Raw genomic sequence first — 21734 nt, forward strand, 5'->3', positions numbered from 1 at the left:
CTGGAGGCAGGAATGATGCTCTGTGGGGTCCCTGACCCAAAGAAACAGCAGGTGGCCCTGGAATCCTAGAAGAACACAGGTAAGGAGAGAAACTGTGATGAAGAAATGGGTTTGACAAAAGTTGGCCTGAAACTATGGAATTCTACAATTGGTGCTTTTGGTTCTGATAGCTCAGAGTAGGGCTTTTCAATTAAGAGTACCGTTGACATTGCTTTTCCTGCCTTTTACAATCATTACATTAAGCATGTGAATATATGTCTGGAACATTTTTCCCCCACAGTTTTCATCTAACTCAAATGAAAGTGAGCTGGAACCAAACCGGTTTCTACGGAAGAGTAGGGAAATTTATAACCCTAAATAAAGGTCATTACCTGAGCAGAAAATTTCCAAAGATGACATTTGTCAAAACTGTGTCCAGTCATTCAAAAACTCATTGATTGGAATTCGTGCAATAAACGAAACAAAATACAACACACAATTTCCACTAAAAGAAAAAGCATTTTTCCCTGGCAGCGTGCCATGTCACAGGCACACATGTGGCTGACATGCGGGAATGTCCTACTTTGGCCGTTTAGGATGGTGACTTGGCACACCAAAATGTGTGCTACCCAGGAGCTTGTCTCTTGCAGATAATAAATAACCCACCCAGGATAACCTCCTCCTTTCCTTCCACTTCCTTGAAAAACCTATCTACCTTTCACATGACCTCATCACTTTCCCAATCTCCCACACTGGCCAGTTGGAAGAGGTCTAGAATGATCAAGTACACTGCCCTCATGACCAATGATTAGATGGACCTGCAGAGATGCGCCTGCCCCCATGCCTAATTCCTCTCTTGCTTCTCTTTCTTCTTTCCAGGGTGAAATGGGTCCAAAGGGTGAGCCTGGGATTACAGGACCCAGAGGACCCAGGGGAAGACCAGGAAAACGAGGAAAGCCGGTAAGGCTCCTAGTGCTTACCACGCCCCTGAAGTCAGACCCTCCTGACAGTAGTGGGTGGTATAGAGAGACAGACAGGTGGAGCCCAACATAGATATTCCATAGTCATAGTGCCCAGCGTCCTCGAGACTGGTGGGCAGAAAGAACACCAATTCCAGCAACTCCTGTTTCTCTAGGCTAACCGAGGGTTGAAGCAGTTGGAAGCGAACACCCCATTCAAACTGTGTCCAAGGCCAGAAGCAAGAATGGATCCTTGGTTCATAAGAATGGGTCTGTCTTAACCAAAGCAACTGGGAGTAGAAGCCAGATCTTGGTTGTTCATCCAGAAAACTTGCTTTTTGCCTCAATGTCCCAGACACAAATGGAGTTTTGGAGAACAGCCCAAATAACTCCTTGCTGTTGAAGGGTTTTCTGGGTCTCAGCAATACAGTGGCTTTTCCCGAATCAGACCCCCAATTTGTAAGTGACTCCACTCTTTTTATGGGTGCTATTAAGGGCTTAGGGGAGTTGTTCATTCTGAACTCCCCCTGGTCAGCAGGCATCGGTGTCAAACCATGTCATGGGATAAGAAGAGGAAAGATGAAGGTACATTTGCCTTAGCTGGCTTTAGAGCTGTATGCAGTGCCTCAGAGAAACTTCTCATCTTTTCTCTAATGGACAGGCGTTCCTTTACTTTTTTGGTTCAATTTGTAAACTTTTTACTTCTTTTCCCATTATAAATGTAATATATGATCAACACAGAAAACTTGAAAAATTCAGCAAATAGGAGGGAAATCATCTAAAGGCCTAACACTCAGACATAACCATTTGGGTGTACTTCCTTCCAGTGTTATTTCTTTGTGAACGTTCTAGTTGTTTGTGTCTTTTATATCCAATACATAACTGTTGTATCCTAAAACTGTAACTTAAAATCACAGCATACACACATTTGCTCATTACTCTACATATCCATTAAGAGTTTTTTTAATGATTTTTTTTTTTTTTTGATAGAGAGAGCACACATGCATGAGCAGGGAGAGAGGCAAAGGGGGCGAGAGAGGAAGAGAATCCCAAGCAGACTCCCCACTGAGCACAGAGCCTGATACAGGGCTCAATCCCATAATCATGAGACCAAGACCCAAGCCAAAACCAAGAGTCAGGCACTCAACCAACTGAACCACCCAGGCACCCCTCATGAAGCATTTTTAAACATCTTTTTAAAATGTCTGCATCCCATTTGGTAAATGAGTAAGCAGTAGATTGCTTGGACAAGAGAGGCCTGACCAAATTATATATAATGCTGAGAGATGAACATCTTTGGGGTGCAAACCTTTCTCCATTCTTATGTTTTCATTCTTTCCTTAGGCTAGATTGGTGGTTCTCATCTAGAAGCATCTAGAATAATAAGCTGGGGACAGATTAGATACAGGTTTTCTGCCTTGGGCGCGACTGTTGTAGTTCCAAGTTTGCCTCTCATCACCCCCAGTGCCTAGGCCCTGCTTCCCAGAGCATTTGATATATTTGACCTGGCATGGGGCTTCAGCATGGCTGGCTGTTTTTTAAAGCTCTCCACATGATTCTTTTTGGGTTTGTTTGTTTTTTTTTTTTGAAGATTTTATTTATTTGAGAGAGAGAGTGAGTGTGAACTGGAGGAGGGGCAGAGGCAGAAGGAGAAGCAGACTCCCCACTGAGCAGGGAGCCTAACATGGGGCTTGATCCCAGGACCCTCGAATCATGACCTGAGCTGAAGGCAGACACTTAACCGACTGAGCCACCCAGGCGCCCCCTCCACGTGATTCTAATATGTGGCCAGGGTCCAAAACAATGGTAACAGTATGAAACCAATTCTGGTCTTTTCCAAGTGAACTTGGGAATTACACAGGCTCCAACCTGGATAATACAAATTCCACTGTAACTTCTGGAGTTGCAGTAGTCCAGTACAGTTTTTCAAAGTTTTAAAAGGATGGTTTGTCCATAACTTCACAGTGATGCCACAGTTCCCTAAAATCTTGGCTCAGGAAAAGGAGAAAAAAGGGAAAAATCTTTTTCTTCCCTACTGCTGATTTCACAGCTTAGGTTTCAAGAAGCCTGCTGGTGTCTATCCTTTTGGTGCTTTTCTTGGACAGTGTTTGTCTTTTCCTGGTGAGGGCTTGAGCCAAGAAGGTTATTTCCTGAAATATTTCAATTGGAACAATCTTAAAACTACCCCAGGACCATGGGTAGGAGCTGAGAGAAATTGGTTCCTCCTTCCTACAGGATGTTATAAACAAGCTGAGCATGCTCCGAACCCTCTCTGCTATCTAGTCAGCAGAGACTTTAACTGTTAACCTTGGTGGACTGCCATGATCCTTTATTTTTTAAATCGTGAATTAGTTTCCTACCACAGAGTCTTTTACATGGGATGTTGCTGGGCCAGTGGTACTAAGAGTTTCTGGAGGTTATCATAAGTCTATCTAACTCCTGGAATCAGAGATCCAGCAGGGACTTCAGGAGATTAGAATTTCAGATCCAGAAGGATTTTAGAGACCATCTCATCCACTTCCCTTGGTCTAGCCATGAGGAAACTGAGGTCAGGGCAGTAGAGTGACCCCCTCAGACAAGCAAGCTTCAAAGGCAGTATTTGAACTTGGAGCACTGAGAACTGCTTTTCCCCACATATCTCTCCTCACCTTCATGCTTCAGTACTTGCCTTCAACTGGCTTGGGAAAATGGCTCTCCACTCTTATTATAAATCTTCACTGATGATTTATAATAATATTCATAAGAACAATTTCCTTGAGAGGCATCACCAAGCTTTGTGATAGGAAAGGAATAAAGAAGAATGCCTTTCCTGGAAAGCACTGCTCGGTGAGTCCCACTGATAGGGACATGGCTTATTCTGATACACAGAATATTCCATCATTGTTTGGTGTCAGAATCAAGGAGTGCTTCCAGCTCCTTCGAGCTGAGGCACTTCCTGTACTCTAGTCAGCTGATGCAGTTTTTAGAAAAACAAGCCTTAACTGTGGCTATATTAAGATGATGTGACCTCCTTTGCTATTCTGGGACCCATCTTAGTTACCACGAGCGCCCTCCATCAGGATGGAATTGGAAATAAACTCTGATGTCACAGGTCCTGTATTAAAAATTTTAGAACTCCTAAAAATAAATAAATGCATACATACATAAATAAATAAGAATTTCAGAACCCCTTGGACATTGCTAGGAGAGACCGCAGAGCCACGTTGACAAAGCGGCAGGTCATGCATCACTGCTGTGATTGGAAAGGAGTGCCCTGCCCCCCTGCTTCCCAGACTTGGGGAAGATTATGTTTCATTACATGGGCAGGCCTGCCAAGGCACAAGTGTCGAAAGGGGATCCAGGTCAAAGATGTCGTGCTTTAATCACTGTCCTGTTTAGGCCCAGAGCAAGAGCAGACAATTAGCAAATTGTCTGGGGGAGAACCTACAGACCTTGGTTTCTGGGGTCATTCCTCAGAGCAGCCCTAAGGAGGAAAGCTTTGCTCTTGAGCCTCTCAGAACAGGCAACAAGATAGACATCCTGTGTGGCTGCTACAGCTCCAGGTATGGCTGTCTTTTAGAAATCAGATCTTTTCCAACCACGTGAAAAAGATGAAACCAAGCCAGTTGCTATCAATCATAGCTTGACACCCCACCCCCCAGCCCTTGCTTCTGCACAAACTACTTTTTCACCTCTAGGAGCTTTATTACTCTCACAACAAATATGTGTGTTTAATGTAATGGCCCCATTTTATAGATGAGAAAACTGAGCCACAAAACAATGACTTGCATGACCCAGGGTCTCATGGGCAACATGAAAACCCAGGTCTCCTGACTTCCAGCTCAGCAGAACTACTTCCCCTCTGTGTTGTCGGCATCTTCCTCTTCCTCCTTTTAGTCTGGGGAACAAGACAAATCCTGGCTCACAGGGAGCCTATGTCTCAGACAGAGACATCGATGAAAGAACCACAGGTGTGTTTCTGATTTGGGTAAAGGCCAGGGAGCAAGGGGGCCAAGTTCTGAGAACCTGTGACAAAGAGAACTCACTTGGTCTGGCAGAGCCTAGCAAGGTCCAGAAGGCTGTGCTGCAGTGACACTTTACCTGAGAGCTAATGGCGGGGAGGGAGTTAACCAGGCAGAGGTGTGGAAAGGGAGTTTGGGTAGGGAGGAGCAAAGTAAAAGGCAAGTTGTGCTCTTGAAGACCAAAAACACCAGAAGACTGGGAAGGCCAGCCATGCGGCACTTTGTAGGCTGAAATAAGGATCTGGGTCTTTATCCTGAGAACAAGTGGGAGCCACTCATTTGATGGAAACGGCTCTTGTGGTAAAATAGAAAGGGTCTTGACGAGGAAGCAGAGGCCTGAGTCCTAGGCAACAAGTCTGTTGCCTCAGTGCTAGGTGCTTGTGTGAATCTCTGCTTTTTCCTGAGCCTCTGTTTCCTCCTCTGTCTGGTGAGGGGAGAGGGTTAGATTGGTTCCTTTCAGTAGGCATGTGCCATGTGTTTCCCAGAGATAGCAAGAAGTAATGTCTGTATACTTGTAACCATCACAATCTCAAATGTCACTTGCCCTGAGCTCTTTTTTTTTTTTTTTTAAATAGACTCCACAGCCAACGTACATAGGGCTTTGAACTCATGACCCTGAGATCAAGAGTCCTATACTCTACTGACTGAGTCAGTCAAGTGCCCCTGCCCTGAGCTTTTTAGGAGCTTGATGGTCAAGGCCTTAGGAGCATCCTGCCCTGGGCTCCTGCTCCAAAGTGCAAGGTGGTCCCTGATTTAGGCATAAATGGGGAAGGAAGTTTGCCATGTCATGTTATCATAACAGGCTCTGCCTTTCTCTCTGTCAGGGGCAGAAGGGAGATAGTGGAGTAATGGGCCCACCAGGCAAGCCTGGGCCTTCTGGTCAACCTGGCCGTCCAGGTCCCCCAGGCCCCCCGGGCCCCCCATCCGCAGGTAAGAGCTACTCTGCTTCATGTGATCTACAGTGTCGCCCTCCTGGCCAGCCTTCCCAGAGAGGGCACAAGGAGATGCCTTCACAGGTCTGTCTAGTGTTTTGAATTAGAAACTACTAGAGGCACTTTAATATATTCAAAATTTCTCCAGTTTGACTCTTTTTACTTCAACACAAGAGAGGTAAATACCATCCTGATTCTGTTGTAGAGAACTAATAGAGGAGAAAGCAGAGGGAACCATGTTTACACTGGTGATGTCATTTATACTTCATGTGAAAAATAACCGGCACGTATTTCATCAACTAATTCCTTTTTCTAGAAAAACCTTTCACAACTCCAAGCAGTTCTCTTAAACCTAAAAGTAAAGGTGGTGTGGCAGAGCTTCTTTCTTATGTAGTTTTATCAAAGAGTACTTGTTAGTTTATTCTGAACACACAAAGAAATCATAAAAAGAAATCAAAGTCTACCATTGAGGAGGGGATAGAAGCACTGCCACCTTGTTTGCCTTGTTTAATTTGATGAGCTAAACCCTTTACTTAGTTTGTGCCTTCATCAGCTCCACATACGACCATTCATGGCACATTGTCCGTATAAACACAGCATCACTGGGCCTGAGAAAACTGTTCACTCCATAGGGTCCTTTGTCCTCTGTTGTATAAAAGGAATCCAAGCAATTTTTATTACATTTTTTTTCTTAAGAAAACAAAGTCATTTTAAAATTCTACATTTCACTTTTCCTTCCTGTGTTTATAGGAATATATTCACAGCCCTGTCATGGGATGGTCAAGAAATGTCGTAACTTGTTAGGTCCTTTAAACCAATTTAAAGCTGGCTCTGAGATTCTAACCTGCTGGGTTGCCGGGAAAATGCAATCTCAGGCATTATTGGGGTTCTCTACACTCCTTCAGCTGCCAAAAAAAGAGTTGGGCAAAGAGTCTGGGGAATATGGCAGACAAAACCTCAGAGGTTTTCCCTCCAGCCTTTGATCTGCCCCGTTCACCTCTGAAATGCCTGCTCTCCAAGGGCACGTGGTCCAAGGGGGCCTGGTGGCAGCCATCTTCATGCCATGCTTAGCTGTCAGAACATTTCCAAGACTGGTCCCACAGCCATTCCTTCTGAGAACTTACCTCTTCTCCAGGACGCAGGGGGTCCCCATCACTCCACGTCTGGGTCCCTGTCACTCCATGTCTGGGGTGATCTCCCCCCTTCCACCCTCCAGTCCCCTCGCTTGTCACACTCCTCCTATACTGCTACCCCATTTAGGAGCTTTTCTCTTCTGAGAACAGAGGGCAGAAAGGCACAGTCTTCACATCATACCTGTTTTCACCAAGGGCATGAACACACCAAGTCTTGCTACCTCTCTGAAATCAGGAGAGGAAAAAGTAGTGGGAAAACAAACATCAATTGGTATAACAATAAAGTGTCTTAGCACACCTGTTTCTATTCCCTTAGGGGAAACAGGTGGAGATGCCCCCGGCCCATGTGTCCATGCCACGTAATCTGTTTCTGTGAATTGACTGGATGATGCTTATGAGGGTCCTTCCAACTACAGTTGACCCTTGAATAACGTGGAGTTTAGGGGCACTGATCCCAGTCAGTTGAAAATCCATGTATAACTTGTGACTCCCCCAAAACTTAACGAATAATAGAGTCTGCTGTTGACTGGGAACCTTATGGATATCAAAGAGTCAATTAACGCATACTTTGTCAGTTCTATATGTCATGTACTGTACTCTTACACGAAAGTAAGCTGAAGGGAAAAAATGTTAGGAGGAAAATCATAAGGAAGAGAAAATGCAACCACGGGACTGTACTATAAAAACTCTGTGTGTAAGTAGACCTGTGCAGTTCGAGCCCGTGTTGTTCAAGTGTCCATTACTGTCCTCGTCCTCCTCGGTTCTGGCACATGTCATGTTCCCCTCAAACCCCATGATCATGAGCTGCCAGGTCCAGGCACTGCGAACGTGGTGTGAAGACTGAGTTTTGTCTTTGGAAGGTGCTCTCTTGGCCCTTGGGGTATTGAGCAGCTCACAAAACTGAGGAGTTTCATCTTCCTGCTGGATGGCAGGTCCTTGAGGCCACTTCTGTGGCCGAAGCAGCTTTGCATCACCACAGTCCCGGGCAGGCAGGAGGGACAGCCTACGGACACAGCCACTTGGGTTCTCAGTCTGTCTCCCCACATTACTGCATGGCAGTCAAGCCAGATGCAGTCCATTTCTGACTCCTGTCCCCTTCCCGTGCCTTCTTTTGAGTCACTTCCTTTCTGGGGATCCTCTCAGTGAAGGGACTGAAGAAAATGGGGCAATAATCCTGCTCTTTGGGGTCGGGAAAGAAGAGGAAGGCAGAATTTAAAAGAGAACTTTCCTAAGTGTGGGGCCAGTTGGATTATTATCAAGAACGGGTTCAGGCTGCAAAAGTGATTCCTGAGACTACCTTTGAAGGCTGATAAAATTCCCAAGCCCGCTCAGGAGAAAAATCTATCTATATCCAAGATTCTGTACATTGCTTCACAGAGTTCTAGAACCCCTGCCCCAAATCCATCTTGGGATATGCTTGGGCTCTGTGGATCACAGGTCAAACAACCCTGGTCTTATCCAAACCTCCCTTTCTAGAAAAGAACTTCGAACCTCAGAGAAGAGGGACTTTCTCAAGGTCACAGAGGTGACTGGTGGCCTAGAGTCAGTCTGTGGCTCCTGGGCCTGAAACCTTTCCATTCAGCCATGTGGCCTTTGCAGAGGCAGAGTGGGACCTGGGGGTGATGTGGAGATGTTTCTGTGGTGCCTCCTCTTTCTCCGAGATTTCCCATCTCAGGCCCACTCCCACTGCACAGCCCATGGTGATGGGAGGCTCTCAGGGAAATGTTGGAGAGCCGGGGCCTCTGGCTACAAGGGATGATGGATCAGCCAGGCCCACTCAGCCCACTCTGAGAGGCCAGGCTGGGGAAGCTTGAGTCGTCGTGCCCTTCAGTGCCTCCTGGCAGGAAACCAGTAGGCAGAGGTGACAGATGCCCTCCAACAGCTGAAAGGAAGCTGCAGGAAAACTGCAGTGGTGGCAGGAAGCAGGCACCCTGCCCCATCCTGTTGTCCTGTTGGGAGGCTGGCTCTGGTTCTGGTGCCCAATGCTGGGGGGCAGGCCGGTGCTGGGGCTGGTGGAGAGGGCAGGAGCTCTTTAGTACCCAAGTTATAGAGAAAGAGATGCTGGGAGGCAGGGGAGGGAATTTAGACACAAAATGTGTCTAGGATGTAATTTGCAATAACTAAATTACAAATTTGGCTGACCTTCCAGCACCCAGACAGGGTCTAAGTGAATCATTGTGGTACCTGGGAATTGCCAGCTTCCTGCAGGCATCGATATTCTTGGACATTTGTCTCTTGAATGGCATAGCATTAAGTTGAAATTCACATTTCAGCATCCCCACTTACTAGCTGGATAATGGGATGAATTCCTGAATCGCTCTGAGGCCACGGATCTAGAGGAGCGGTTGGGGTCCCAGAGCCTGCTCCAGTGCTACTCTCACATCCTCCGCGTTCTAGAAATCCCCACTTTGGTTTCCCCAAGTGACGACTACCAGAGTATTCCTGGGCCGGTGGGGTCTCTGTCTCTCCGGGCTGTGCTGAGCTCCTCCTGCAGCAGTGGATGCATATTTCTTTTTCAAACAAACTACCATAACCCGGGATAAAATGTTGGCACGACTCCCTTCCCCCCTTGCTGGCATTGCTCTGTCTTGGACCTATCTGTTCTGGAATGCTCAGGGTTGTGGGGAGAGTATTTCCATTGGGGTCTCTTCCTCTAGCTGAAGCTGCTTCCTTGGAGCCTGACCGGACCTCTCCCCTGGGGTCATTTTATTTTCTGCCCTTCCGGGATTTGTCATCTGTGTCGCCTGTTGTTGGGTGGCCTGGAAGTTGTACAACTTGAAAGGCAATGACTGCCTGGTCTCCAGACTCCCCCTTACTTTCCCAGGAGGAGGCATACTGCCTTTCTCCATTTCCAGGGGTTCCCTCTCTTTCCTCTCTTCCTGTTGGATGGCTCTTGCTCTAGCCCTTTCCAGCCAACCTGACGGTGATTTTTAGCCTTTTCTGAAGACCAGTTAGTCTACATTCATTATTGAGGCAGTCATCAAACATGTATACTGCCCCTCCTGCATGTTCAGTTGTGGTAAATGAACATGGGCACCAACCTTGCCCTTGTGGATCTTACATTCTACTGGGGGAGATTGCCCTTCATCACATAATCTCACAAGGTACAAAAGTCACAAACAGAAATGCTGTGAAGAAGAGGCGTGGGGAGCTATGAAATTGTATCCAAGGTGAACGTGCCTGAGTGTGAGCATTTGGAAGCCTTCCCTGAGGAAGTGATGTTGGAACCCAGGTCAGGAGCAAGTTAGGAGGTACCTGGAGAGGGGGGCATAGAGGGTAAAGAGAGAACAATCTAGTGGGGGAATGGCTTGTGCAAAGACTGTTTCCTTAGACCAGCAGTTCTCAACCTCAGTGTATGTTGGTATCAGCTTGAGAGCTTTTAAAAGCAAAGATGCCTGGATTCTATTCTCAGCATTCTTGATGGAATCAGTCTAGGCTCTGGCCTGGGCATTAGGGTCTTTGAAAGTCAGGGTGAAAACTTCCACCCTAGCAGGCCACCCACACTGCAGGGAGTACATTTTCTGATCATATATGTTTAGGACATTCTTCTCAGTATCAGGGGACAATGTAGGTAGAGCCTTTTCAAACATGACATTTTCTTCCATAAGAAATCAAAGAAACCCACCTTCAGAAATTCCTTTATAAAGATCTTACATATAAGAACAGAACAAAATGAATAAAAATAATAATGACAGCTATCAATTAGCAATGCGTTCATCCACAAGAAGTCCCTTTTAATAATAGTCTAAACAAAAAGGGGATTGTTTTTCTCACATAACAAGGAAGTCCAGAAGTGGATAACGGCAGGCGTCTATTCAGCCTCTAAGGGTCACTGTTAGGATCCTATGTCCCATGAGCCTCTGGTCTTTTCTGTGTGTTGGTTTCTCTTCTCATACTTGTTACTTTGTGGTTGCAATATGGCTGCTGCAGCACCAGACATCTTGTCTGTCTTCTAGACAGGAAGGAGGAGGAAACTATGTCTCTTACTAGCAATGCTTTTCCTGTATCAGGATAGACTTTCCCAGATGCCTACCCTTCTCCCATTGCAGACCTTGAATGCAGGGTAGTCAGGGAAGTGGAATGTCTTATCCGTTTCTGAAGTATAGAGAAAGTGAAGGGAGGGACCGTTGGAAAAGGTGCTGCAAAACCCAGCATGGTTAAGGGACCCACAGAGAATATCACCTCCTCCACGCCTTGGAACAAGAGTCTCTTTGAACCTCTCCCCCTAGGCCTACCTTAAAATACTGTGGACTTTGACCTTCTTTGTGTTGGGACGTTTGTTCAAGTCTCCCTGGGCTTTTTGGTTTTCTCTTCCTTCACTCAAGTGACTCAGCAATCTGTTACTTCCTAGGACAACTTGTGATGGGACCCAAAGGGGACCGAGGATTTCCCGGGCCTCCAGGAAGCTGTCTTTGTGGAACCCCTACAAATGTGAATAACCCTTCCTACAGGGAATCCGTCTTTGGGCCCAGTTCGCCTCATGTTCCTGTGGTAAGGCTCCTGGGACAAATCTGGGCTGGTTATCCTTCAGGACTTCTCTCTCACCTGATCCTCTCAGAGCTTTTTAAGAGCCTTTTAATAAGATTGATTTCCCCATTATACTTGACAGATACTTATTATAGGAGATTGGAAAATAAAGGAAAATCAAAAGTAGGAAACCAGATTGTCCATTTGGTTGTAGGTGCATTTTGGAGTATTTTCTTTGTCTTTTTTAGGAACAAAAAAAATTATTTAAAATTTCAAGTAAATACAAAAGTGGAACAAATAGTGTAATAAACCTCTATGTACCCTTCACCCAAATTCAATATTTATCAACTCCTGGCAACTCCTGTTTCCTCTTTACACCCACTCACTGCTGCCCACCCTCCCTTGGGTTATCTTGAGATAACCCTGGACATCAGCTCATTTTTTGAGTGGACGCATAAACATCCATCCAGTGTGCAACTGTGCTATGATTTATTTAACCAGCGTCCTATTTTCGGATACTTATAGGGCTCTCCCAAACTTTTCAGTAATGTAAATAAAACCATAACAAACACCTTCGAGTATAACAATTTCATTAAGAATCATTTCCAGATGTGGAATTACTTAATTAGATGATACCACCTTTTTATTTAAGTCTTACAAGCATTTTAAGTGTTTAAGTTTAAAAATTTAAGTCATGGATAGTCTTTTTTTTAAAGGCATTATTTATTGGAGAGAGAGAGAATGGACAGTGAGGGGTGGGGGGCAGAAGGAGAGAAAGAGAAGCAGGTTCCCCACTGAGCAGGGAGCCTGATATGAGGCTTGATCCCAGGACCCAGAGATCATGACCTGAGCTGAAGACAGATGCTTTACCACTGAGCCACCCACATGCCCCAAATTGTGGATAGTCTTACTGCAAACTCAGGGAGCTGGGACTGGGTTGAGAAGATGCGGGGATCAAGACCTTCCTCCCTATTTCAGGAGGGATGCTGGAGTGTAGTATGTAGAACCCCTCCCACTGTTAACCAGCCCAAGGATAGAGATTCTGTTTCCTCCTCCAGCTTTCCCCCTGCCCCCCTATAGAAGTGTTTTCTGGAATCCTCACCAATGTGTTCTCTGGCAGATTTTTGTAGTCAACAACCAGGAGGAGCTTGAAAGGCTGAACACCCAAAACGCCATTGCCTTCCGCAAAGACCAGAGATCTCTGTACTTCAAGGACAGCCTTGGCTGGCTCCCCATCCAGGTACCCTGAGGCAGGCAATCCAGACATAGCCCACCCCAGAAGGGCACACAGCATTAGAGGAAAGAAGGGCCAACAGTTGGGCCTGGCACAGGGCTTTCTGCTATCTGTTCCCATGGAAGGATTGGGCAACCTCCCCTGCTTTGTTTCTGAGCAGTTCTCTGTGCCCCTGCTTCCCACATGGAACCTCCTCTCTGAGCCAGGGTTCCAGATGGGCTCGATCCCCACACTGCTAGGCTGCTGTCTTGATCTGTCCCACTTTCCTGTCAGCTGCAGAGCTCTGGGCAGCAGGAAAGGAGTGCCTCTTCCCACCCCAGGAGGAGGCCCCCACAGACCCAGAGCCTCTGGCCCCAGTACCAATGACCTCTCCTGCCTGCGGCTGTCACCATGCCATCCCTGGTCACTGTCATGTGTTTCTTTCGCCAGGTGACCCCTTTCTACCCTGTGGACTACACTGTAGACCACCGCGGCTCCTGTGGGGATGGGGTCCTACAACCCGGGGAGGAGTGTGACGATGGAAACAACAATGTTGACGATGACTGCATCAGTGAGTGGACCCAGCTGGGGGTTGCGAGGAGCAGAGTGCCACTGGGTGGGGGGGGGGGGCTGAGAGTGAGCCCCTGGACAGTTCTAGAGCCAGAGGGGGAACACCTGGGCTGCTGTGGTGACAACCCCCCCACAGGCCACATGTGGACTTCCACTGCCCAAGCATGTCAGTGGGGGTTAGTGTCAAGGCCCTTGCCCCCAGAGACACCACCAGTCGCTCCCTTTTCCTGAATCCTACTTCTGGACAAAACCCACATTCCAGTCCACATTGTTTATAAAAAGATAAAGGTGATGCGGAGCGAAGGACTGAAGGGAGAAGCCAAGAATTTGAATCAGGCTGTGTTACCAGATGGAGCTGTAGTGGCAAAGCCCCTTTTCAGGGCAGCTGCCTTCAGGCTGACGGGATGCTACCAGGACAGGTGGGCGGCATAGCCCTGGAGGGTTTGCTTTTCTTCTATTTCCAGTCATGCAACAAAAGCAGGAGGGGAGATAGAAAGCAAGAGACTCACAGGGAGACAGAACAGAGTTGGGATGCTCAGAGAGGAGGCTACTCAGTGAGCAGGGGGCATAGAAGGTGGTTCACAGCTCCAGGTGTCGCTTTCCTCAACCGAGAAATGGGTATGACTGCTCAGCTTTTCAGAGATTCAGTGCGCTAATGTGCACTGGATCATCCAGGTAGAGTAAGGGTTCAACATCCCTCCACTGAATTATTTTCCAGCCCCTGCTGTGCAGAGCCAGGCCCCAGCTCAGGGCTGGAGATGTGTAAATGCAAAGTCTCTTTCCTTGCTCAGGGAAGGCTGACGGCGCAGCGTAGTGAGGATGGTGTGCACAGGGATGGATGTGGGGCGGAGAGGCGGCTGGCGCCCTCTTGGTGGAGCTGTACTTCCCACGACGGTCGCCGGGATGGTCCTCCCTGGCATGCCGGCTTTGCCTGGAGTCCCTTCTGCCCCTGGCACAGATATTGTCTGATAGATCACGCAGCAAGAAGGAACTGATGGGGGTCTCAAAGCCCTGTAAAATGGGAGTGGGGCTTGGACTCCAAGATGCTCCCCTTGCGTGAGAACAGAGACCCTATTGAAGGAGGTGGTGTCCTCACCGCAGCCTTAAGGTAGGGATGTGGAGGCTCAGAGAAGCCCAGTGGCGTGTTCTTGGTCCATTGACTAACGAGTCGCTAGAGTGGGCTGGAGCCTGGATCTTCTTATTCTCTGGTGTGGGATTTGGGGTGTGAGGGGCAGTCCATGGATGCATCTGAAGCTTTATGGAAGTCCATTCAAGAGGGCACGTACTCTGCATGGACCCTTCAAGCCACACAGTCCTTACAGGTTGAGGTAAGCCTGTCCCATCCTGGCCCCTCTCAGGGCTACTTCCTTGTGTCCCTCAGGCTGTCACCGGGCCTACTGTGGAGATGGTCACCAGCACAAGGGCGTGGAGGACTGTGACGGCTCTGACTTTGGCTACCTGACGTGCGAGACCTATCTTCCTGGGTAGGGATCGCCTCACGTGCTGTTATGACACCCTGTCTTCCTCTCTGCCTGCCTCCTCTTTTTTCCTTCACAAAGATTTTTTTAGTGCTTATGTTCCTTGTACTTTCTAAACACTGAGGTATGGTGACAGCTAACACATGGTCCCTGCTCACCTAGGGGAGACAGGCCATAAACACATAACCACCACGTGTCCTCCTAGAGTGCTTGAGTGCCACCACATCTGAGCTGAGACAGTGACCAGCTCTGTCCTGGGCCCCTGGGGATCCCCTATTTCAGCAGTTGCCCCCAGGAAAAAAGCTCCCATCCCCAGTGGCTACCATGACCACATTAGTCTTCTGGAGAGTGGATCTGGAGGAAGCCTAGTGGAGGCTGGAGAGACCAGGCCATTCCCAAGAATCTAAGCATCTGTATAACCTCAATTCTCTGGGACAACCCCTGAACCCTGAGGCTGTGGGTGCAAATGAGATCACACCAGCATTAATATCTAATTTTGCTGACTCATGGCTCCTCCAGGAAAACCCCAGGAACTTAGTGTCTCCTTCAAGGACCTCTCTAGTTATATCTGGGACTCTCCAGTGGGTGTTCACATTGCTCAGAACAAGTATTCTAGTGTCTTGAACTCCATGTTGATGTCCCCAAAGCCAGCTGAGGGTCACTGGCCACTGCTCCTAAGAAATGCAAAATGGTACCACACTCCCCTTAATCCTTACAACACCAGAATTATATAGCATTCTAGGGGAAATGGGAAGACTGTTCCTCCCTCAGTTCCTGCTTCTCTCTTGGCTCCAGAGTGGATCACTGGCCCTTCACACCTCCTAAGTCCCTCAGGAGTCCAGTCTCTTTAGCATTCCTTTCAGCCCTGTTCCTTGGACCCAGACGAAGAGCTGGGAAACAGACACCAGGCCTGTTGTTCTGTCACCTTCTCTCTGCTCTCTCTTCCAAGGAGGTCTCCTCAATGTCTGCCCCCCAAACACACTAACATACCAAACCAGGCTGGGAGAACTACAGACCGATAGTCACCCCAAAACAAGCACTTTAGGCTTGGCCAGGACCCCCCTATATCTTATGTACTTCCCTATCTCCAAAGTATGGAGGGCTCTTAACATACATCTCTAAAGTATGAAGGACTCCTTACCTGCCAGAGAGTTGGCAGGTTTGAGCTGGTTGGTTGATGGCTTCATGGAGACAAGTCAATATAGACATTTGGACATGGAATACAGGATTGTATAGAGCCCAGGGCTTACCCACTGACTTGCTGTGATTACTCATCTAATTTCTAGAAGCCTCAGAGAACACCTGTGAATATGGTATAATGTGTAACACACGGTCTCAGGGTTAGCAGTTGGGCTAACGGAAGTATAAACTACTGTCCAATATGGCAGTCCCCAGCCACATGTTGCTATTTAAATTTAAATTTATTAAAATTAAATAAAATTAAAAATCTAATTATTCAGTCACACCAATCTTATTTTAAGAGTTCAATAGCCACATATGGCTAGTTGCTGCCATATTGGACTGCACAGAAATGGAACATTCGTATCACTACAGTATGTTCTAAGGGACAGCACTGGAAACCTTCCAGGTCTTGAGAAGGGAGTGATTCTCTCAGAGATGCTGTGTTAAGAACAAAGTTACCAACTCTTTCCATCCAGATCCCTCAGCTGGGCTCCTGGGCAAAAGCCCCCGAGGCTTGGACTCCACTGCCCCAAGCCTCTCACCCCAAATGAGAATGAGAACAGTTTTTCTGGAACCCTTAGAAAAGGTAGCAGCTGTGGCTGCTGTCTGATGAGCTTTGACCAAAAGTCACCAGGGGTGACATTTCAGAACCTGGCATGCTCATGAGGGCTGGGCAGGAGCTCTCCTGTCCACTGGCGCGTGTGCGCCCTGACCCCTGTCTGCCCCCCTCAGGTCATATGGAGACCTGCAGTGCACCCCGTACTGCTACATCGACTCCACATCCTGCCGCTACTTCACCTGAGGGCCCGGAGGAAGAGGAGGAAGAGGAGGAGGAGGAGGAGGAGGAGGAGGGCTGTGTCCTACATCACCGGCAGCAGCTCCTCCCCTCTGGGCAAACTGACTTCATGCCATCCCGGTCCAGTTTCCACCACCTTCGTGTGACAAAAACAAGGACAAACTCTTGATGATAAGACATGCTTGTAACTCAGTCCAACTGGAAGAACTTAGGACTACTGCATCCTGTCTTAATCCGAAGTCCCGGAAAACCTTCCACGTGCCGACCTGGGAACTGTTCCCCATTGCTACCATCCTGCCCAATAGCCAAACCTACCGTGCCCTTTCTCTTCTGGAATGTTACTGACCCAGACCATGGACTTGGCTTAGAACTGTTAGCCCTGCCTAGACCTGCTGGGCCTTTCGAATTTGTTCTTATCCCACTTGGGGCATCTGGTATACAGGCCTCTGCGCTCCTCTGACCTCTGGAAACGTGGGCCTTCTCACCAAGGGCAGCTGGCTGTCAGGTGTCTCCAGGCCCATGAGCCACAAAGTGGGGAGGTGGGCCTGTTCTCTCGGAATGGCTCCTGGCTTGGACCCACTGAGGAACCCCTCAACCGGCTACAGCCCAGCACAGCCTCGTGTGGATGCAGCTTCCCCAAGAAGAGACCCAACTGTGAAAATGTCCTGAGAAAGCCACCAAAACGGTGCTCTGGCCCTGGGAGAGGGTGGAGGCCCAGCTGGGGTGCTCAGCACATGAACAATAGTGGAGCAGTGGCCTTCTGCTTCTCAGTGTCTCCCAAAGGGGTAGCGCTTGTGGTTTCACTATCCCCAGTGCCATATTGACCTCGTGGCTCTCTGCGCCCTTGACCTCTGTCTTGTGAATGCCCCTTATGTTTGTTTCTTGTTCAGGAGATTGACTACCAGAGGGTGACCGCCCAAGTCTATACCTGGCTTTTGGTGTTTCCAGTCCTTAGGAAAGCACGCCTCTGGGTTTCCCCCATGGGAGGGCCTACGACTGAGTGCCTGTCCCAGGCAGAGACCATTTCTGTCCTGAGCTCCAGCTCCTGGCTGCCTGCTGACTCCTGTGTGCATCCTGAGACCTTCCCTCTGTGTCTCTGTAGTGCATAGTCTTGCCCTTGTATCTGTGTGCCTGAGCCCCCCACGATTCTGCAGGCTCATTTACCAGGCTTTTGGTAAGCTGCCTTGTACCATCAACTTCCCTGAGTGGGGCTTAGCTTTGTTTTGGAAAGATGTCTCCCCCACGGCAGACCTCAAATGGGATTTGTTTATTTGTTACTAGATGGAGGGACACCTCGGGGCTTTTGTACGAAGCTATTTAGTGCGCCTGAGTCCTGGGGACTCAGTAGGCAGGGGCTTCTGGCCCAGCAGGCTGTCACTAGTGGTCTGCAGTAGATGGGATCAGCCCCAGAGTGACGTCCTTAGAGGTGGGCACACTGGTCAGCCCAGTTCCCTTAGCCTCTACTGCACACCTTGGGGTGATGTTGCCCCCATGTAAAGCTACACCTTCATGCTGGGATGTCTGGATGGAAATCAAGAAATACAAGCAGTTCATTTCCCCCGTGTGGCTCTCTCTTCTGTTTGGAATGAGGGGTCTGAATTCACTGCCACCCAGGCTTTGCAAAGGGTTCCAGGATGTGGAGCAATACTACCCCCTTAGGGACAAGGGAGGAAACAGATGTTGAGAGTTACAGAGGGACTTTCCTAAGGCCACAAAGCCTGGTCTTGATAACCCAGCACCACTCCAGTCTTATTTTAGGACCACATTTAAAACCGGATGGAGCTCCAACACTGCCCTTAGTTGGAGCTGGACACGAGAGGCCCTGTCCTGGGTCCCTTGCCTTGAAGGGCACCAATCTGGCCCTCCTCTGGCCATGACCCTCCCCACAGGGCAGGAAGTCTATGAGGCCAAGGTGACCCGCCCACTGGAGCTTGTGCACCCCTCTCCCAGACCATGATCCAAGTACCCGGGAGACCCCAGCTCCCAGCCAGGTGGTTCTGAGCCTAAGCAGCCCTTTTCCACATGTCTGAGTGTGACCTGCACACACCTGGGTGGCCAGGGACAAGTTGTGTTTAGGGGTTATAGATGGGGCTTGGATACACAGGTTGGGGTTTCCACACAGACACATGAAGCCCCACTCTGTGTGGGCTGGTCCTTGCCCCTCCTTCTGCCCCCACGGAGCTTTGAGGAATCTAAGTATTCCAGAATCAAACCCAGCCTTCCAGGTCTTATGGAAAGTGTGACTGTCAAGTAAGCAGAGAGACATATTTGGTAATAGTTTGTTAGATTCTAACATAAGTACTTAGACATGTGGCATCTTGTAACCAGATCCCACGACATCAGAGGTGGGCCTGTCTCTGACGATTGCAAAGGGTTTCTGAACGGCTCTGAAAATGAAAGAATTTAAAGCCACATGTTCAAAGTATATATGTAATAATAGTAATCCTCCCCCTGTGGCACTGTCATTTTTTTTAACTTTAATTCAGTTCATTTATATATAGTGTATTGGTTTCAGAGGTAGAGGTCATTGATTCATCGGTCTTATCTAACACCCAGCACTCACGACACCACATGCTGCCCTTACAGGGGAACCTGTAAGCAGGCCAGGTGGCCACAGAACAGGTAGCCGAATGTTTCCTGAGAGCATTTGCTGGCTCTGTGGAGAGCTGAGGTGCCACAGTGGGGAGGGAAGAGCACTGTACTGGGAGTCCTGCCACTAGGGCCCTGACTCGGTTTGTCACTTCTCATAGACTCCATCTCCTTACCTGGAAGAAACTGTACATAAGGATTGAATTTTCTTCCAGCCCTAACAGCTTGTGGGTGGGGACTCTGTCCTCCAGTGGTGACAGGGGATGCCTAGGAGTGTGATGGATATCCTCACCTGCTCCTGAGGCTGTCACGTGGAGTGGCTGAGACTATCTCTGGGTCTTCAGAGCTGCAGCTCAGTCACCAAAAAAGGGTATGTTGGTTTAGATGCTTTTGTTGGTAGGCAGTAGAAAATCCAACTTAAATATAATATAAACCACAGGGTGGAATTTATTGGCTTATATAACTTAAGAATTCCAGTGGCAGAGTGGAGATCAGGCATGGTTCAATCGAGGTTCCCACTCCATTTTTCTCTTGAGCTGTCCTATCTCCTGTTAGTTTGATCCTTGAGTAGTCATAAACTGACTATTGCAGTTTCAGGCTTATGTCTATACCCTATAATATCCAGAGGAAGAGATAATATCTATTCTATTCTATTTGAGATAACATCTCAAATTTTTTTTCCAGAAGCTCACCCCAAGTCTTACCTTGAACATCATTGTCTATTTGAAGTCACATGCCCAATCATTTGTTATTGTCAGGAGAATGCCACCTGCTAATTGGATTATAGCTGGGCTTCTGAAACCATGGAGGCAAAAGGTGTAAGATGACTCCTTGCCCATCCCTGGGGATTCTCCAGAAGCACATCTGCTGTGTAAGGAAAGGGTGGCTATTGGACTATATCATGGGGAGCAGGTAAGGGGTAAATGGGTGCTGGGTACACACAGTGTCTACCCCAGTGGCTGTCTCTGGTTTTGCTTTTCCTTTTGGCAGGAATATGTGCTGAGCCTTTGGGGCAAACATTTAGGAAGATTCTTCACACCTAGAAAGCTCTTGGCTGATTCCAAGAGATCTACTCAAAAGAAGTTGACTTTCCTAGGGAGCCATAGGATGTGAAAGAGGTGGTATAGTTTGCTTTTGTGACAAAAGGAGAGGATTTGGTTCACGTATCTGGATTTGAAGCCTGACTGTCACCAACTCCCTGTTTAATTTTCCTGTATAATTTGCTTTTCTGTTTTTCTCATCTTTATACTGGGTTATTTCAGGGTTGTATTGAATTTTAGTGATAATATGGTTAAAATTTCTGACACCCAGAAACTCTTTAGGGAGGGCTGGGTTTTGTTTGTCATTATTTGATAATTCAGGCCAATTCACTCACCTCTTTGGGACCTGGGGTTTTCTTCTTCCCCCTTTGAGGCTGGTAACAAGAGCTCACTTTCGACAGCAGTTTGGACCATAGCCTCTACTACAAACCAGTGAAAAAGAGCAGAGGTTCTCAAACTCTGCAGCACGTTAGCCCATTTGATGAATAGCACTGGGGATGAATCAACAAGTTTTGTGGACCAACAAGATTAGGCTTACTGTCTTGTAGCAGGGAGACCAAACACCAGAGGTACAGTGGTTTGATGAGGGGCATCTCATCAAACCAAGAAAGACAAGATTATGGGAGGACTTGGGGAGGGGTGGAAGTGTAGGTAGAATATGAAAGAAGCATCATGGGAACAGGCTCAAAGCAAAGCAGGCAGTGTATAAAGGTGTCAAGATCAAGCCCGGACTGGGAAGTAGAGTCAGGTCCTGATCCCTTGAACTGCAAAGTTAAGGAAAAGCATGGACTGTTGGGCCTGAAAATCCCTATCAGGATTTCTGAATCTAGGGTAGAAGCTGCAGCTGCTTCTCGTGTCAGAGTGACTCATGCAGCTCAGGTTTTCCAGGCAAGAGTGGAAAGTTTCTTTCTTACTGATAGGATTGCAGACTGCAAAATTCTGGCAGCCCAAGATTTTAGTCACAAAGGCTGACAGTGATTTTGGTTCGGGTGGCAGGAGTAAAATGCAAAGCTGGGGCTGTCACTGAAAAGAAAGCAGCAGTCACTCAAAGGCATGAGTGATTATGATACTGTAGGCTGCAGCGGTGACCTTGGGAGGATGGCTTCCTGTTAACTTTGCAGCTTTATCCGTGTCTGCTCTGGCAGTCTGATGAGTGACAGAGAATAGGGCTGACTTTTCCTCTCTCAGCCTGGACTGGTTTCTTACGCTTTCACTGGTAATGGAGGCCCAGGCTCTGCTCAACTGATCCCCGTCAAGCCAGCCTGTGGCTAGGCTTCTCTAGGCCACCCTACAAGCTCCTAACATAACCAGGGAAGCGTGGGGATGGGCTTTGGCCCCAGAAGTCTTTATCTACCAGCAAAGCTATCTGAGTGACAAATTTGTGAGCAGAGTAAG

At 48.0% G+C, this 21734-nt stretch overlaps 1 protein-coding gene across 4 annotated transcripts in view; it reads left to right on the top strand.

Moving 5' to 3' along the window:
* COLQ (collagen like tail subunit of asymmetric acetylcholinesterase) overlaps positions 1-20464 on the top strand; it is a 58719-nt gene extending 38255 nt beyond the window's left edge. For 2 of the 4 annotated variants that reach the window (XM_032332652.1, XM_032332620.1), the window contains exons 11-18: positions 859-939; positions 5764-5869; positions 11356-11495; positions 12592-12711; positions 13135-13255; positions 13537-13673; positions 14636-14738; positions 16647-16735. In XM_032332652.1, coding sequence (XP_032188543.1) covers positions 859-939; positions 5764-5869; positions 11356-11495; positions 12592-12711; positions 13135-13255; positions 13537-13673; positions 14636-14716 — 786 coding nt within the window. In that variant the 3' untranslated portion in view covers positions 14717-14738; positions 16647-16735. Of the gene's footprint in view, positions 1-858; positions 940-5763; positions 5870-11355; positions 11496-12591; positions 12712-13134; positions 13256-13536; positions 13674-14635; positions 14739-16646 lie in introns of all 4 variants that reach the window. The other 2 variants (XM_032332630.1, XM_032332639.1) reach the window with 2 other exon arrangements.
* Positions 20465-21734: the final 1270 nt, after the last annotated feature.

This window comes from Mustela erminea, chromosome 1 (assembly GCF_009829155.1).
Source record: "Mustela erminea isolate mMusErm1 chromosome 1, mMusErm1.Pri, whole genome shotgun sequence".
Lineage (NCBI taxonomy): Eukaryota > Metazoa > Chordata > Mammalia > Carnivora > Mustelidae > Mustela > Mustela erminea.